General features: G+C 33.4%; 1 protein-coding gene across 1 annotated transcript in view; it reads right to left on the bottom strand.

Annotated features, from left to right (window-relative positions):
• Positions 1–20569, bottom strand: part of LOC130445301 (cadherin-related tumor suppressor) — a 209998-nt gene that overhangs the window by 29617 nt on the left and 159812 nt on the right. The window contains exons 2-3 of the mRNA XM_056780866.1: positions 8634–8942; positions 5314–5547 (exon numbers count right to left, since the gene is read on the bottom strand). Of these exons, the coding sequence (XP_056636844.1) occupies positions 5314–5547; positions 8634–8942 (543 nt within the window). The remainder of the gene's footprint in view (positions 1–5313; positions 5548–8633; positions 8943–20569) is intronic.

The following is a 20569-nucleotide window of genomic DNA, read 5'->3' as shown; positions in this document are numbered from 1 at the left end:
TCAATCGAATCTTCTAAATTATAGTTTGGTGAATGCGCCGGTTACTTCTACGACGACAATTCCTTTATTAGTAGAAATACCTTCTCTTTTTCAATTATTTCGATGCCTTTCTTCTGATCCTGAATCTGTTAGTCTATTTATATATATGTGATAGAGTAATAAAACCCAATTTCCATATATTATTGACTACTGATATGGACCGTGAAGCAGGTCCTGTTCTATTTTGTCAACAGAATCTTCTATATTATTTTTTGGTGAATGCGCCGGTTACTTCTACGGCGCAAATTCCTTTATTAGTAGATATACCTTCTCTTTTTCAACTATTTCGATGCCTTTGTTCTGTTTCTGAATCTGTTAGTCTATTTCTATGTGTGATAGAGTAATAAAACCCAATTTCTATATATTATTATTACGAATACTGATATGGACCGTGAAGCAGGTCCTGTTTTATTATGTCAACAGAATCTTCTATATTATATTTTGGTGAATGAATTTCCTTAATATTGTTTCTATAACATGTTTTTATGGAGACAATTTCTTGGAAGACCTTTTTTGTTAACGGCATTCTAGAACCAGAATTATCTAGAAAGCCTTTGAATATAAATAAGCGATAGTTTAGCAGCCATAGTCAGTAAATAATTTTATGGGAATAGTAAAAAATAAACCGAACGGTGAATTCAAATAATTCATATAAATTATTGCGTAGTTTAGTGAATAGTAAAGTGTGGATAATTTAGTGTATACAGAGTTAGTGTATAAATCAATTACGTAAGTAAGATGCCCCGTGTGTATAAATTCACCACGTTATTAATAAGAGTGAATAGATTTACGAATGTTTCTACCTGCTCCCCATTCTAGTTTGTTCAAAGGTGTTTAAAATGTGAAAACTCGTTGTGAATGAACGACTCTTAACACACTCTATTATTATAAATTTATAATAAAAAGTCGACGTCACTGGTTATATACCTCGCAGGACGCATATTTTATTGAAGATTATAAATTATATTTCATAGAATTTACACCTTTATTTTACAAAACAGGTCATTAAAGAGTCCGTAATATGTAAGTTTATTCCTATCATTAGACATTTGATTAGTGTTTGTAGTCGGCACATTCTTTACTTCTCTAGAAAATTTTAGTACGTACACATAAATATTTATCGTTAACTTTTAAACCTAACAGAATGTTTGTTGTACCATACTATGTTTTTTCATATTTAAAAGATATAACAAACTCGTTTATTTCGAGAAAGGAAAGAAAACTTGATGATGTATATCCATAGAATAATTGAATACATAAAATATTGAAGTGATGATCTTGAAAATGAAAAAGAGGAATTTAAATAATAATAAATTGGTGAATTTATAACCGAAAGTTAAATAGTTAATGTCGTAAAATAAAATTAATGTCATTAGTATTTCATTCATTCCGTTTGCTTTATCAACGTAACCTACAAACGCGTGGTGTATACAAAAAATGTGAAGCATAATGAACAACCTGTCAAAACTGTCAAAACTGTCAAAATGAAGTGATGCCCCTTTCAATATGACCGCCGTGGGGTACGCAAATGATTTTGCTGTTAGCTTCTGCTTGCTTTGTTAAGTTATTTTTAAATCTCATTATATTCAGGCCTTCTTAACAAGTATTTACTTAAAGAATTGCGACAATTCCTCCCGGAAATGTGGATTTATTGGATATCTTTCGACTATGCTGATTTACGCTTACCGTAGGTGTGTGACAAATAGAGTCTAAAATTAAATTAATGAAAAAATCGATGGTTTACCCCACGGCCGCTATTCTTACGTAAATCAGCTGATTTCTTAGGTTGCTCTATATTACAGATGAAGAGCGAATTGAATTCCTTACCTCTTCAAATTCTAGTTGAGAATAAAAGCAAATGATGCTGTAGAATATATCTGTAATACTTTGAATCAATATACCATCAGAGTTTAAAAAAATTTATTGGAAAGTTATTGGAAATATCTTGGGAGATCCTCACATGTTCTAGCTGCTCTAACAAGCATACTCCTTGAGCCATCTGTGAGTGGGTGAATTTAGTATCCAAGTCATAGTCTTGTAGCTTTTATTTATCTCAAATATGTTTCGAGTAATGGCCATACATCTCTTGGGGTATTTGTACGTTTACAAGTTGATTGGAACGTGCCTTCAGTCATTCCAAGTGTACAGTATGCAGAATTGGTTACCAGATAACAATTCCACATGCGAGACACGTTCTAAGAGACGCTAATTACATTGAGCATGAACCTCTAGAGCTAATAATGAATATATCTAACTTTTTTGGTACGATTCTTTCACATTGTATTATTTATCGTATAGAGCTGGGCACTCTTTGAACTTTCCTACCATACAAGATACTTCTCATTTCTACCTTCTAAAATAAAATCGCGTTATTGTCTTTGAAAAAACGAATAATTAATGACAGCTGGTACATTTTTCGTGAAAATCCTCACAAATAGTAACTGTCAAAGTACTATGGCGTCACAAAATGTCAATAAATTTTAGTTTAGTCCCGCTATATTTATATCTATAGACGGAAATTTTGAAACAATTTCTCCTCTAATCGATACAGAATTGTATAAAAGAATAAAGTTGTTATAATTTTGAAGACGATCAAGTTTGTTGATGATATTTCGCTTAAAATCGCCTCAAAATGACCTCGGTGTAACGACAAACGACATTCAATCTTAGGTGGTCTTGTTTATAAAGGAAAACATCCAGCGTCCATAAGTCAATTGATATTTTCAACGATTCGCCATAGTTTTGAGTACAATATAAGCACGAGTTGAAGTTGACAATGGTTGCGTCTTTTATTTTTTTTTCAATGTCAGCATACCAAGTTGTTCATGATATATTCTGTCTCGCAGAAGGCCACGGGAATAATACTATTTCTTAAATGAACAAAAATAATATTTCAATCAGTAGCGTAACGTTAATATTCACACTTTTGTTCCAATCGAATACTAATTCATTTTTTATTAATATTATATGGTAATATTCTTATTACAAATGATTTTAAATTAATTTGACGAAATATTGTCTAAAGATACACGTACACTTCTGTGGAATGAAAAAGGATAGATACAGTTTCATTTGCCTGCGTAAATCGGAGTTCCTACATAATGTCACTGTCATTTTCAATGACAAATAATTTAATAATTAATTTGAGTTCAGTTGAAGTAAAAGTGTACTTAATGCCACATCATTTAACTAAAATTCAGAAAGATCCCATTATTGTCAAATTGAAAGATAGCAGGACTGAAAGTGTTAATAATTATGGTACAATGAGAATTTTTTTGTAAATACTTACCAGATAACTTAATGTTGGTAAACATGACAACAAATGTCAAGTAAATTTACACAGCTAAAAAATTGCAAGCTTCTGTCCCAAAACTTTTCTATTTTAATTAACAATAATTGATGATACGAGGATGGGTGAAAAAATAACAAATTTAGAAAATCACTTAATCACTATTGAAATTGACAGTGATGGATTTCCATAATATAAATTAGTTTTTGTTTGAGTGATGTTTTTTTTTTGTAAAAATAGTGTTAAACATACGAATTTTACATTTTTTAATTGACACGAGGTAACTTGCTGTCAAATACAAACAAAATGATGAGTTTGTTCACATTTTGACAGAAATCAAATGTCATATGCCTTTTGAAAGTTGAGAGCGGGAAATATTATAGAAAATATTCATATATATATATATATATATATATATATATATATATATATATATATATATATATATATATATATATATATATTTAGCAACAACTTTACAAAACGTATCTAATAAACTCTAAGTATGGTATTGGACATAAAAATGTGTAAACATATATTTCAGTATAAAAAGTACATTCCTATTCAGTCGATTTCACACGTAAGATACGTAATATACATAGTACTTTGCATAATAAATTACGTCCAAACATGGAACTAGCAATTTTTTAAGCACAAAAAAAATTGTCAATTTTCGAGAATACATTCGAAACATATTTTTCATTGTTTTGATATACAAGCTATTAGCATTATTTTTCTTTGAGGTTTTTGAGTCTGTTAATGAAATAAGCAGGACACCACTAGTTTAATGCCCTTTCTAGAGAATTCTTTACACTTCCCAACTGATATGGATATGAATCTTTTGGATTAACTTAGATTCCATTTAATTCTTTAGCTATCTGTTCAGTTTATTATTGAAGTGGCACATCTTATACGGCTCCAATAGAACTCTGGTCCAAAATATGGAGTCGTTGCCTCTTTTTTGACAAAGCAGTCTGTTTCCTTATTATTCTATCATCCTATACCCTCTTGTGGCTTGGTAGCAATATTAACCTTACTATATTTTTGTTAGCTAGTACTTTTAGAGATTGTTTGGACTCTCAGGCTAGTTTGGACATGCACTAAATATCTTTCAGAGCCTATTGTTTGTTTATTGCTACGAACTCTACCTGAAAAATAGTGAATGAGTTTTCTAGTGATGTAGAGAGCTCATTTTGGTCAAAAACTGTCTAATCCAGCTTTTTATACTATCTTCAAACCATCTGTATTCCAGAGAGATGCATTTTGCGCTTGAGGATGATTTTTATTGACCCATGAATCCCAGGCTTCAATTTTTTCTGTTCGGATTAACCTGTAGGTCTTCACTATAAGATGAAGTTTAGCAGAATAAGGAAATATTTCAATATTATAATTTAATGAATCCATGCTAATGTAACGGAATCCTTGTACTCGATTTTCACCTATTTCAAACAAATAATAGATTCAAATTTTGCATATTCGTCAAGGACTGATGACAGTACACAAATTTGAGAATTTGGTTCTTTTGTTTTTATTAGGATCATTAAGATTAAGATTTTCTTCGGGAAATGCTGTCTAAGGCCTCGTCTATCATCAGTTTCGTATTATTAATAATCATAAGTCGAGTAAATCTTATTTGGATAAATAGAGTATCAAAAACTTCTTCAAATACATCAACATTAGATAGCCAGGCTCTCCTTAATCTTTGCCACTGTGCAAGGTCCTCAGCAACTGTCATCTAACTGGGAATTATCCTCTTAATATCGTTAGACATCTCCACTCACTAATTCTTTTGGCCTCATGGTTTACTCATGGACTACTCATTAAGGTTTACTTAACACTTCTATACTAGTTAACTTGTGTATGACTGCGCGCGTATTAGAGACATCTATGTTTCAGTTTCAGTACTGTTTATTTCGGGCTAAACTGTAATAACTCAAGTTATATCTGTGACGAAAATTAATTTAATAAATGAAACAATGCTTTACCTCTTCGTAATCCAATTTTGAAGTTAAAGTGAAAACTCCAGATTGAGGATTTAGAGAAAATACGTCGTTGGCCCAATCGCTAATAACGGAATACGTCAACTGGGCATTTATTCCTAAATCTGGATCTGTTGCTTTAATCTGACCCACTCTGGAGCCTCTAGGAGCGTTTTCTGGTATGTCGAATGAGTAAGCGCTTTCCAGAAAAACAGGTGGATTGTCATTTGTGTCTGTAACCTGTAAAGAAAAAAAACTTTTTACATATGCGTATTATAATTGGGGACTTGTATATTAGTTGCCTATGCATATCAAACTGAATTTTGCATTATTACAAAATTTATTGATGATTTTGTTTTATAAACCACAATAATTCTGGTCCTAAGCTAATTACTGCTCGAGATATCAATCTCCTATCTCTTAGCAACAAATCTAGAAATATCTTGAGTCTGTTAACATCATCAGCGACCATCAATTCCGTAAACATAGATCAACCTGGTACCTTCTAGTCAATAACGTTTTGCCTGCAACTATTGGGAACCCAGAGCAATCGCATTGAACATATCGAAGGCTTTTGACAGGGTTTGGCATGACAATCTTTTAAATAAACAGACTGTGATGCACTTTAGTGGAAGTTATTTGGAATGAGGTACCAAAAGCAGTCATCTTCCAACTTCTTACATCGATTCTTAGAAGTAAATAGGTAGAGTTCAGTTAGGTTATAAAAAAATGCATTTGTATTTAATATAATAACAAAAAAAAATGTTTCTTTTTGCCAATCCTAGTAGTATATGAAAGACAGAAACATCTGGAAACCGCCATCAAAACAGCTACTACCTACGGAGACAATGTCAATAATTATTTTCAAGCAACCTACTCTTAATCGAAAATCTAATCGCGACGACATCATAAGTCAATAGATCGTTAATTAAAAGCGCAAGAAGAACAAAGAGAGATTGATAAGATATTTTGAAGAAATGCGGAACTTGTTTTGGACACCACTCAACCCGCAAATACGAAGGAGGCGTAGACCGACTATTATAACAGAAATTCTGCTATTAGTACGGTTGTTATATCGAATAATACCTAACCCATATCTCCTTATTTATGTTATAGTTTATATTTTCTATATAGATGTCGGTAGAACTGCATTATTTATCGTTTTATGTTTATATAATAAACGATTTTGTTTTCACACTTGTATAAAGTTGCCTGGTGGTGTGCCATACATTTCGTTGCACCTCAAAGTATATAATTATTCAGTTGATATACCTAGTACTCAGCAGCAAGAAAACCGGACACTCAAATTTGGTTTTATAACTTTGTTAAATATATATTTATAAAAACTCATTCGGGAAAACCTTTTTCCTCCATGTTTATTAGGTTTTCCGACAAGTTATATCGTTCTATTACTAGATATTTCTCCCTCTGCTCTGTTGGAGGGCTCTAACCCTGTCAGGCATCGATAAAATTGAATATTCGACTTACTCCATAGACATTCTTTACGAAGAGCTGATTTAAGTTGCTTCAAATACTCGATGACAATCCTGGTGGTATGTGGACGGGCATTATCCTTCATTCAAATGAATTGATCACCAATAAATGGGATCACGGCCACTAGGAGAACTGTTTTAATGTATCTCCGAGCAGTCAGAGCCTTATTTTCAAAGTAAATCATTCGGGCGTGGAAATTAATGTCACTTGAAACCATAATTGAACTTCTTACGAAAGATTCGCGGAGAGTACATTGGACAAATTATTCCCCTGATCGTCCCAACGATGTCCGGGCAAAATCTCGTGTCGATTGGTGCAATAAATGCTGAAAAAAATCAATCGCGGTCTTTCAAGACAATCCACGCGAAGCACTTCGAAGCAAATGGAAGCCTGTTTTTTGGGAATGACTTGACATGTCGCCACCGTTTTATTAGAGCAACGTAGAATGGTCAATACTAAATGGTACACCAGCAGTTGTTTGCCAGAAGTTTTCGAAAAGGGAAACCAAGACGGATCATTCTCTACCACGACGATGCGAGCTCCCGTAGATCTGTTCAAATAGAAACAGTTAAAAATTCAAATTGATGGGCCATCCGCCGCTCAGTCCTTGCTTTGCACCTAATGATTTCATCTCATTACCGCAGATTAATAATAAATTACGAGGTAAACGTTTTTCTAGTCCTGAAGAAGTTGTTGATGCGTTCAAATCACATGTTTTGGGGGTACCCCAATCGAAATGGAATTGATTCAAACGCATGCAAATGTGTATTGAGCTTAATAGAGAATCTTTTGAAACCCAATAAAGCCTTATCCAATTATAGCAGCCCTCGTATGATATTTGCATATAGAGTACTCAAAGAAATGTGAAAAAATTTGTAGCGGGATCTAAATTCAACAAAATGAAAACCATTAGTTAACTGATTCACATTAATTTTACACAGTCTGTATAAAATTTGGGTTCATTATTTTGTCGAGATCATGCAATGTTTTTTTCCTAAAGAATTGTTTTTATTATTCACTCTAATTTGTCGATAACCCATTTCCTCAATTATCACGTTTTTATGTTTCAAAATAAAAAGTTGCGAGAAGGATTTGAAAAAGGATGATAATAAATATTTTAAACTTTCACCTCCGACATACCTCTACGAATTAAAATATACATTTGAGAAATTGTTATAAACTAATTATATAAATCGGAAAATAAGCTTCCTCCAATTTATTAGAATAAATTCAATAGTTACTTTAAATACAAATTTATTAAGTTTAAAAATTTTTAACTAGTTCATTTTTCAGTAACCACCTGCACTAAAATAACCAAGTGCAGTTTATCATAGAGATGCAGATCTAGCAGATTTCAGGCTAACAACCATAAGAGCATTGAACTGTAATTGTTGATGCTACTATTCGATTATGCTCAATAGTAAGATGAAAACGAAAAATTTTCAACTTACGTCGAACTAGATATTTATTATGAAGATTAATTTTCAATACCTGTGTTAAGAATGATAAAAAAACTGTCACGTTACCATTAATAAACTATACTGAATATATTTATGTAATAAAATAAGCAATAGAAAATTAAATAACTTAGAGAAAGCACGAAAGTGAAAGTGATTGGAATGGTAGATTTGAGAAAACTAGTGGGTAAGTACATATAATTATAATGAACCAAGAAAGGATGACCAGGCAAAGATTAGTTACAAAAAATAGGACGAAATAAAGCGGAAACAAAGCCCCCAAAACGCATAAAAATAAGACAAGAAGAATATTTTTAACTTTACGTAAATGTGTAATCGATTGTGGTTGAAAATTTTCATATAATAAGTACATACCTCAACGTTCACGATGGTATCAGTAAATTGGTTTCCGTCACTGCATCTCACCATCAGTTTATACATCTGTTTAGTTTCTCTGTCAAGGGAATCGATCAATCGTAAAACACCGCTAGATTTGTCCAAGGAAAATTTACCATCATCACCAGTTAGAAGATTGTATTCCAATACTCCGATAGTATCTGGATCTTCAGCTTTTATCGTCGCTATCGGTTGACCAGGGCTGAGATCCTCCGATACGGAAAAGTGCAAAGGAATGTGCTTGAACGACGGCGGACTATCATTTTTGTCCATTACAGTCACTTTCACCTGAAACAAAAAGATTATAAGTAGTATCTCATATTTGTGATAACCAAAGCAATAAATATTCAATTTGAATGTATTGAATGTCCATGTTTGAATTGTTATATATTATGTTTTGAGTTCGAAGGTGTAAAAAAATTGATTACAAAAGTTATTATTGCGGTTTTTGTATGTACCATGAGTTTTAACACTCTCAAAAGTTCAAGAAACTATGTAGTACCAGATGGCATAGAGGATTGATCATATCGTAATACATGGTCTGAAGCGTTGAATCTGGCAAAGGTAGACATAAGCGCTTTTCAAGAAACGAGGAAAAAAGGCAAGGGTCAAACTATGTTAGATAACTACATAATAATATAAAGTGGCGTACCAAAGGAAACAAGAACCAAGGAAGGGGTCGCCATATTAGTTCAGAAAAGATTAACTACCCAGATTGAAGAGTGCAAATACGTATCAGAGAGAATTGTTGCAATCAGAATGAGATTAGAAGAAGAGCTAATCAATATCATACAAATATAAGCGCCAGAAAATAATAGAGAAGAAAGTATCAGAGAGAGATTTTTCGAAGACCTACAGACAACAATAAATGATATGCCGTCAAACGGGTGCACGATTATTTTGAGTGACTTCAATGCTCGAATTGGAAATGACATCATCCCAGGAATAAAACAACGATTCAAAGAAGATGTCAGGAATGACAATGGGAATCTTCTAATAAATCTATGCAATACAAATGAATTACGCATAAATAATTCATTTTTCCCACCAGTACAAATATACCTTTGTAAACAGAAGATAGATCCATGATCTAGTATATACTAACTAATAGAGAAATACACCCGTCCAAAATCTTAGATGTAAGAGCAGTAACTTCGGCAGAACTAGGGAGTGGCCATAAATTAATCATGGAAAAAATAAGAATGGTAAAATCAATATAAAATAAGAACAAACCATCACAATACATCACATAAATACGAGTTGAAAGCCTACAAGATGGTTCAACAAAGTACCTATGTGAAAGAAGACTTAAGGAAGCAACCTAGAGCACTCGAATCACGGATGACGTTGGAAAAGAGAAAAGCTAAAATAAAAACTAACATTCTAAAAGCTGCAAAGGAATATATCGGCGAGAAAACAGTGGACAAAAATAAACAACTCAAAAAGAAAACGCCATGGTTCTGTAGGGAAATAAAAGAAAAATGTAAAGAAACGAAAAAAGCGTACCTGGAATATATGACACACAAAACACAACCCTCATATGAGAACTATAAGAGGATTCTTAAAGAGACGCATAGGCTCGTCAGAATGACTAAAAATAACCACTGGGAACGCTTCTGAAAAGATCTAGAACATGAGGATTAGAAAAGGAAATGTGGAGATTTATAAGAGGACAGAGGCAAGAAATGAAAGAGATAATAGAAGTAAAACATATAGGAATAAAAACCTGGATAGACTACCTAAAAATATTGTACTCACAAAATCAACTCACAACAGAAGAACCGGAAACACCAGAAATCACAACTGTTGAAGAGACCAGAATAAATACAAAGGAAGTGGAGAAGCTCAGAGAAAACTAAAAAACCGAAAGGCTACAGGCAGTGATGGAATAGCAAATGAACTAACTTTTGCAATGACCGAGCAGTTGGCACTGTCCATTAACAAAATATCAAAATACAAAAAAGTACCTGAAGAATGGAAAACAAGTATATTAATTCCCCTGTGACAGAAAAGAACGGGAAAACTATAGAGGAATCAATCTTTTAAACTCTACTCTAAAAATGACAACCAAAATTTTAACAAACTAATAAATCAAAGAATATCTTTTGAGGACGAACAACAAGGTTTTAGAAGTGGGAGATCATGTACAGACGCAGTATTTGTAACTAGACAGAAAACAGATAAAGATCTAGAATATAATATACCGGCGTTCACTTGCTTAATTAACTTGACAAAAGCCTTTGGCAGAGTTAGATTAGTTAGATCTTTTATACAATAGGCAAATATCGCTAGACATCATCAAAACAATCGAAGACATATATAAGGACAACAAAATACAGGTCAGAATGAACGACAACTTACAAAGGAAATAAACATAGGCACGGGTATAAAACAGGGAGATTCCTTAAGCCCCCTACTTTTTAATCTCATAATGGATGGAATAATAAAGGCAATAAAAAGGAGGAGAGGTTATAAGATGGGAAATAGAGAAATAAAAATTCTCTGCTATGCAGTTGATGCTATCCTCATAGCAGAAAGTGAAGAAGACCTACAAAGATTGGTCCACAAGTTTAACATAGTAGCAAAGAAGCTGAACATGGTAAACAGATTATGGAAACTAACTACTTAGGCATCACACTATCAAGCTATGGAGATGCTGAATCAGGAGTAAAAAAACACATACAGAAAGCCAATGGAGCAGCAGGATGCCTCAATAATACAATATGGAGAAACAAACATATTAGAACCAAGAACCAATAATGACATGCACAGCAGAAACGCGGCCGGACACGTCCAAAACACAAAAAATGCTGGAAACAGCTGAGATGGGAAAACTGAGGAGAATCACGGGGAACATACTGAGAGATCGAGCATAGCGACTACATTAGAACAACATGTAATGTGGAGAAGATTAACTAGTGGTTATTGAACAGAAAAAAGAACGGAACAACCATATAAGTAGACTGAGAGATGATAGGGTAGTAAAGATCGCAAAGATGGAGCGATAATATAATCTAAAAACACAACAAAAGAAAGAAACAGGCAGAATTGCCTATAGAAAAGATAAAAGAAGAAGAATATAAGAGGGTTGTGTATAACGGATCTACTTGTCTCTTGTCTTTCCCTACGTTGATGGTCAGCAAACTTGTGTGTGCAGAAGAAACTGATCAGTACGTTATTGAGGAGGGCTGCTCTCCAATTGTGTGGGATTTCCACAAATTCGCTATTAGAAGTGCTTTAAACAATGACAACGGTGTATTTGTTTTGTCAGCTTGTAATATTTATCTATAAGAAGATAATGAAGCAACCGCGGATGAAGTTTTGAGCGATAACTTTTATGATACTTAAAGCTATTAAAAATCTACTTATTAGAATATTTTATCTATTCAAATCTTACAGTTTGATTCGCACTTTTGACTGCGCCCATATTATGTATTACATGGAATAACAATCATGCAGTATTTAATAAGATATGTCATTCCAATGATTAAAAGGTTCTCTCGAATAGTCGAAATTCCATAGTGTCTTCTGTTCTTCATACGGCAAATCGTTCTTCGAAATTGAACCGTTCTTGACTATTTTCAGCAAAAAAAATTTGATCAAAAATGCTACGGACATAATGAGCCGCAAATATTTCGATTCTTTTTTTTTGTGCGTCGATAATTTTTGAAATACTCAAAACCTTTCTACTGAAAAAATGCTTGTTAATTGTTGAGGTACAGAAGTCACGTTTAATTATATGTGGTATCAATAAAAAGAAAACTAAAGCTCGATTAACGGTCTATTAATAATAAATCAGAATATTATGAAGGGATAATTCATATTAACCGTTAACTGCATGAATTTTGGAAAATTTAGGGTAGCTGATCTGACCCTACGTAAACAGGGAAAATTGTTTAAAAAATTCTGATACATTTTTGTTATAATTAAAATTAAAAAAAAAAATTATCAAATGTGATACATTATGCTTCGAGGGCAAATAAATATGGAATTAAAGCTCAACAAAGTACTATTCAAAATTTGTTTATGTTTCAAATAACACTGCGAAATAATCTCTTAGTTTTCACGATGGAACTCAAAAAAACAGTTTCTCTTTTTATTTACACAAAAATTCAGTTTACATTTCCTGCAGATGACATTTGTCAATGCTTTACAGCTATCAGATTCGCATCTATTTCTTTTTTCTTCAAATTGTGGCCAATCAGTACGAACAACTGTTGGTCTGGGCAGGGATGGGAAAACTTTTTTCTTCGCGTGCCAGTTTTTTGTTAACGAAATATATAGCGGGCCAAGTTGTAGCATTACATTATTTACTAAAATAAAAGTAATAATTTAATTTTTCTGAAACACTATTATAATAAAAAATAGCATTTTCAATTGCAATTAATCGAACTCAAGTTAGCTGCGAAGTAGAAGGTGACATATGGAACTGTTTTTGTTTCTGCATTACTTTATCATAAGTCGGTTCCATTTATGATGCTGAATTGTTAATAATGGAAAAAGGAGGTCATCCGAAAGCCTATTACGAAGACAATTTTTTCTTAGTTTCAATATTGAAAACGCTTGTCCGCGCAAATAGCTTGTACCAAACATAGACATTATTTTCTGGGCGTGGGCAACTATATTTGGGTATTGTGTCCTAGATAAGGACTTTTAAAACTCCAATTAGCTGGTGTTCAGAAATAGTTGCTGGTCGCGGGCCGGATTTCAACGCTTTGCGGGCCGGATTTCAACGCTTTGCGCGCCGGAGATGGCCCGCGGGCCGTACTTCCCCATACCTGGTCTAGGGGGAGTAGAATTTTATATTATCTTCTAATACATGTTGTCTCAGCCGTACAACACAATGAAATTGTATTCTTTAAGTAACGATGACTTTGAAAATAACTCAGTTATAAATTTTTTCAAAATACGAGTAAAACAATCATGGTACTTTTGACTCCAGAGAATATAGCACATATACATACATTACTAAAAGAAAAATATGATTCATAAATAAAATTTTCAATTTTGTAAGCGCTTAATATTACAAAGACTCCATCGATTGTTGTGTTTGCTTCTCTAGAAGATATTATATCGAAACAATTTTTAAAATCGGTGGTTGTTGAGAGATTTTGATTAAAATCCCCACTACGTATGATATTATCGGGTTTTAACAAATTTTTTGGGATGATTTATAGCAAGTTTAAATGAAATTTTGTATGTGAGAAATCACATTTTGGATAATTTAATGAACTTTTTCCTAATAATGCCCAAAATTTCTTTTGTTTCGGTACATCTACAGCTATACGGGAATTAAATGCATAAAACCAAAGCTCGCTATATGATAGTAACAGAGAATTTTTTTTTGTAAAATTCAGACTGTTGCGATGTTCTAGTTTATATTCCATGATATCGATAATTAGGAGAAAAAATCACCCAATGAATGAAGTCTCTAATATCGTGTTTTACGAATCCACTTGAACGTAGTTGATATTAAAAAAAGAAATTAATAAAGCCGAGCAGTTACCATTTCCTTCACTGCACCCATCCAATGTTAACCGTGTCTCCTAGTGAATAGAGGATCTAGTATCTAAACATACCAAGCCTTAAGTCGTGTGACTGACACATAGATGGCGCTGTCATTGTCAAATCCATATGACATTTATGAAGTACCAACTTTTTAATGAGTATATGTAAAATTTCATGACAATTCGAATTCTCACAAAAAAGTGACAGCCATTTAAGTGAAGCTGCTTTTGTTATTTTCGAAACAATTCCGTGTGTTAATTTGTCATTGCTTCTTGATAAAAAAAACTCGATCGAAGAGAACCATTCGTTATTGGTTTGCTGAATGTAAACGTGGTCGTATAGACATCGATGATGGTGAACGTTTTGTTTGTCCAATCTTTAATATATAGAGATTTTGACTTTTAGAAACTTTTTTCGTATCTAAAAATAGACAATAGCGTTTCATTCATTTCTTTTGTATGTATTCGCTTACTTATGTCTCCTTCAAATGTACTCTAAGCTCTCTAATGATTTATTGATAGCTCGACACTTTTTAGGCTCTAGTCTAAATTCCTTGTTCTAAAGTCGAATTCTTCTGTCAGAAGTACCCAGAAATACCTTTCTCAATTCTCTTGAATTGGATTTTTATGGATGTTCCTCTTCAAAGAAGATAATTGAGAAAATAGTAATAATACGAGAAGCAAAAATAGGCACGAACCACAGACTGGGGATAAAGGGAGCAGAAAGTAAGGAAGAGAACAAATAAGAATGTGGAGAAATATCGAGAAGCGATGGATGGAAAATTCGGTGAACTAGAGCAAGAGGTTACGTTAGAAGTAGCGTATTCAAAGAAATAACGCATGTAGTCGTAGAGGAAATTTGGGGGAGAATGACGATAAAAGAAAGTACCACAAAACCAGATTGAGGATAGAAGAAATAAGGAAAGTGGTTAAGCGGAAAAAGGCAACGTGGAAGAATTATAATGATAATAGGAGCGAAGAAAGTAAGGAGGCATAAAAAACCATAAGAAACAAAGTTAAGATCGAATTTGAAGAAGCAAAAAAGGAAAGTAATCAGAGCAATGGGAGGAAGAAAAAAAAAAGGAAATAAGCATACAGAGAAAAGAAACAATATAAAAGTTAGCACGGAAGACATATTAGAGACATGAAATGTATTTTTGAAAGAAAATTCAGCCGCAGAGGTAAAAACTTGACAATAGAAGAAGAATTCGAAGATGAAGAGCAGAGGAAGTGAAAGAAGCGATAGGAAAAATCAAAACAGTGGGGGGAAGACAAGAAACGATACATAAGATTAATGGAGTAGCAAAGAATCGGAAATAGTGGAAACAATGGATGAAAAGACTAAAACTAAAATCCCAATACTGACATTGAAAGATAGGCATAAAGAGTTTCAGAGAAGAAGAAGAAGAATGTTCTTCATTCACACGTTTTTTTCTGTTTTTTTTTCTACTAAAATTTTTTTATATTTTTATTTTAATCGATGTGCCACTGGTGTTATCAAATATTTAAAAACGACGGTATGACATAGAAAAGTTGAAAAACTGTACCACTCCTTTTTCCTTTGCCAGATAGAAAATTAATTGATGGTAAATCCGAGTAAGGATTTAAAATTAACAATCTTTGTTTGGTTATTAAATCGTAAATGTTTATGAAACAGCCGGTCCTGATCTCTAAGACATTCTCCTTTGGATGTTTATGAGTCTCGTCCGTTTGGATGAAAACTTTTTCCGACGATTTTGAAATATTTGCAGTAGCCGATGACGAAATGAGTCCGACGAACGGAATGCATCTCAACTAACAGACGAAACGTTCGCGGTGGCTTCTTCCTCTTCGAGAAAATCAGAGAGATGACGGAGAGGGCATAACCGAGTTCGTTTATCGTTCGATTTCAGAATTAATTAAAAACGACATGTAATTTACGCTGATATGCTCGTATTTTTTCAAATAGTGAGAAATTGCTCTAGTTCCCAAAAAACGTCCAGAATATTACCAAAATTTTGAAAAACTGCTCTAATTTTCTAAAAGGTATCATCTTGACTAGCGAAAAGCGTTCGGGACGGCCACAAAATTAGACAACCATCCAATAGCCACCGACGACCGTCGGATTGAGGTTAGAGAGATGGAAGAGGCTATCAACATGTGAACAGAACGCATATGTCAAATACCCAATGAAGAATTATGTTTGCGTAAGCTATCAGCGCTTTGGATGCCGGATCAGCTTAATTTGGACCAAATGTATGAACATTTTTCAAGTTTTATAAACCTGAATTTAAGCAAATTAAATCACCTTATGCTCCAGAAACAACAAACTCGAGAAGTGGATTGCAAAGGTCATACCAGCTCCTAGTCGTTATGATCCTGAAACAAAAAACTCGAGAAGTTGATTGCAAAGGTCATACCAGCTCCTAGTCGAAGACGATTTTTGGAAAAGTCATAGGATTCTGTTCATCGACTATCAAAAAATAATTTTTTGTTAAGTGAAAGGGAAAAATTGAAAAAACGCATTCGAAGAAAAAGAAAGTGCTTTCCCAATATACCTTCTCATATATGGGTGACCACCTAGCCTATACTCACGAAGTGCACTTCGAACTGGTTGACCCCCCACCTGAAATTTATACATACGAAGAAGTTTAAGATTTGATTTCCAAAAACAGACATTTTCACTCAAGAAACGTGTGAACTTTTGCTAAAGAGATAGTAATTGCTGCAGAGTAAATTATAGATATTATATATGAGGTGTGGCTATTAAATAATGAGACTAGCGCTGCTATAGAAAAAGTACGTCAGCTGTTTAGCCTGATATCTACTCTTTCGAATGCGATGTCTACCGTGTCTGTAGACAAACCAGTATAGCTGTGGCCTTCGTGTATGTAGGGGCTGTTTTTTTTGTTTTGCCATGAAAATACAGCAACGGATTGTTATGAAATTTCACGTGAAACTTAGAAAAACTACAACTAAAAATTGTGTATGGCAAAAAATATTTCTCGCGTCCACGTGCTTTCAAGTGGTTTGAGCGCTTTAAAGATGGTTGAGAAGGTGATGAAGACGAATCATGTCCGGGTCGCCCTTCCACGTCAAAAACTGATGGAAATATCGTAAAAGTCGGTAATCTTGTTATATTTGACCGTTGGATAAGTAAGTAAGTATTTTGCATGAAATTTTCAACAGCGAAAAGTGTGAGCAAAACTGGTATCTCATTCCACACTGTCCGTTTCTAGCATATATAACATACCAGTGTTAGACCATCCTGCTTATTTGCCAAATCTCTTTCCTGAGGCAAAATCTGCATTAAAAGAAACGCGCTTTCGGTCTGTTAAAGCTGTGCGCGCATTCTGAAGGAAATAATTCCTGTACTATTCTGAAGAAATGAATTGTATGAATAAATTTTACATTGTTATTGTTATATACCAAATAAATTAAATTATTAAATGTAGATGCAAATTTAGGACTTCTTAAAGCTCAAATTGTATTTAATAAAGCCTTAACTTCGAGCTTTTCTTTTTTATGAAGAGGTGATTAAGAACTGCTACTTTTTTCTGGTTACTAGGTTTAAAATTTGCACTTGTATCAGAGAGATTTTCATTAGATTTCATGTTGCATACGTAAACGTCTACAAAATAAAAATGGTTATGAGAAAAATGTTTTTCAGGCAGACAGACAGACTCATTCAACTATGATATAAATAAATAAGTTTAATAGTTAAATCTTAGTAGTTGGAAAAATCATCATACGGCCCTGTTTCGAACCTTGTTTGTTATTTCTCTTCACTTTGGTCGGTTCCTTTTGCAATTCTGTTTTTGGATTAATTCACAGAGAATACTAATGAGGGCCGAGAGTATTAACTAAGAGTGTACGCTTGTTTTCGTCACTTTGTAACCCATCGCGAAACGCTGTTGCCGAATTTATTCATTAAGCGTTCATTAAACAACGCTACTTGAACAAATTTAGTTAATTGTTGAAAGTTTTAGACTATTTAGTGGATAGACAAACAAGGTTTCAATATTGAGAAACAGGATACAGAATCTGTACAAAGAATCTGTTTATTTTCATACAAAAAGGCACAATGATGTAACTGTAGTTCCACTTATGACCACCGTAGAGAACGTGCGTCGAAATCTTAGGTGTTGTTCAATGAAACAACGCCATATAAAAGACTTTTTCTACACCTATGTCTGTAAACGTTAAAAATCGCACTTATTGGTTTAATTAAATTACAATAAAATTTTTATTTACGCGAGACTTTATTTGGTCTATTCACACAAATTTAGTTAATCAAAAAACATAAAATCTTTTAGCATTAGCGAGATATATTTAGGATTGAAAGAGATATGCCCCTAAATGTAGGCAGCACATTAAGCAATTTCTTTAAAAATAGGACACGTTTTCTTAAGTAGCATGCTATGAAAATGAATGTCATGTCATTTATATTGTCAATTTCTTGTACAAAATCTGATTGTATCCGAACTTTTTTCAACTTTATTTACGAATATGTTTGGTAGTAGTGAAAATGATGAAATTATGAGAACTCCACAAGCATAACGTTTCGGAGAATGTTTTACTTGCGTATTTTAAAGAAATATCAAAAACTATAAAGCTATAAAGCTAAGAGCTACACTAAACATTAATAACAACATTAACATGGCAAATTATCCAAAACTAATCGCCCTACTGAAGCGGAAATCGGATGGTTTTAGAAGTTAAAAATTCTTTCTACAGAACAAATTAATAAGTTTCTTAAAGATACCCCAGACGATAAACATTTATTGTCAAAGGTAAGCAATTAAAATGTATAATTATCATTACATAAAAGTGAGTTTTTGTTTTTTGTTTTCAGGTTATCCTCATTATTGGATTAAGCGGGGCTTGCCGGTGACAAGAACTTGAAAATATAAAAATTCATGACACTGGAAAATCCTTGATAATTGACATTCCATATTCTAAAATTAAAACGAGCCGTTCATTGGTAGTACCAGAAAGTTTTTATATTAAATACATGAATTTGCGTCCTGCTGAAATGGAACTTCCTTCATTTCTTAATTACAGAAATGGAAAAATTGCTGAATATCTTGAGCTGCAGGAACCAAAGCAATATACCGGCCATTGTTTCAGGAGATGTTAGTTAGTTTCAGGAGGTGATATGCTATCATTAAAACGACTTGGTAGCTGGCAATCTTCTACAGTAGCGGAAGGCTATGTGAATCAATCTCTTAAAAATATCGAAGGCAATTACCAATTATCAATCTTCGTCTTCTGATGTACCGAGCAGTAATACAATTATAAATAACCGTTCATCGCCATTAAATAATAAGGCACAATCGATTTACAATAATTGTTATCAACAACTATTATAATAAAGTTTAAATAATTGCGATGTTTTTTATTTAATGGAAGAAAATGATTGGGCGTAGAAAAAGTATAGTACGTTACACGAGTTGTAACTCTTGTTACGTAATATACTATTCCGAAGCTCTTTTTCTTTTTATGACAGTGACAGAATTAATTATTGCTTGATTAGCTGCATTAGAATCAGGAGTACCACAATCACAGCAGATACAACAGATTTCCCCCTTCTAATATGGATGTTGAACGAAATATCTCCTTTGGATATAGTCTCTGAGGTAGCCTGGACTTTTTTACAGTGAATTTACATCCCTTTCGACATCGTCTCTCAAGGCAAAAGGTTACACTCCTTCAGACATTTCAGTTTTACACCTGCAAACGCCAAAAAGTTGCAGTCGAGCTGTTTGTTTCGGAGGTCAGCAACAAACTCAGCAATGTTTTGCTTTTCGGTCTGGTAAGTTGACAAAAAGTGAGACAACAACATTCAGCTTCGACGGAAGTTTTTTTCTGTAATTTTCAACCCAGTTTGCATATATCTGATTATTGATTGGCTCATAATGCCTCAAAAACGCCGAAAGGTTGTTGAAATACGACGATCTAACTGAGGTATCAAGTAACTGGACTTGTTTCGTTGGATCAGTGACATTTTTAACTTCTAGATAGTTCTTAAAACGCTGAAACTAACACGAAAATGGTTCATTGAATGCATCAACGTTTTCAAACGAGTAAATTGAATCTTGAGTTTGTATGACAACCATAAGACCATTGAGAGAGCTCATACAATTGAAAAACTGTTTTTCATACATTGTGGTAGTCGGACGAATAATAGATTGAGGAAAACCGGTTTGGTTAATGACTTATTAATGACATGACGCTGAGACAAAAGCGCGTGATTTGAAAACTTGCACAAGACACATGAAATGAGTGTTTACTCGGTTTTGCTTTACCTTCGTCGCAAATTTGTTATAGCAAATTGATTGAAAAAGGTGCTGGTTATGTGAACGGCTTGGATTTGTAGAAGCTTGATAAGTTTGATTAGAATCAGGAGTGCCACAATAACTGTGGATA

The sequence above is a fragment of the Diorhabda sublineata genome, chromosome 6, assembly GCF_026230105.1.
Source record: "Diorhabda sublineata isolate icDioSubl1.1 chromosome 6, icDioSubl1.1, whole genome shotgun sequence".
Lineage (NCBI taxonomy): Eukaryota > Metazoa > Arthropoda > Insecta > Coleoptera > Chrysomelidae > Diorhabda > Diorhabda sublineata.
The sequence above is the reverse complement of the archived record's forward strand: the minus strand, read 5'-3'. Positions and strand labels throughout refer to the sequence as shown.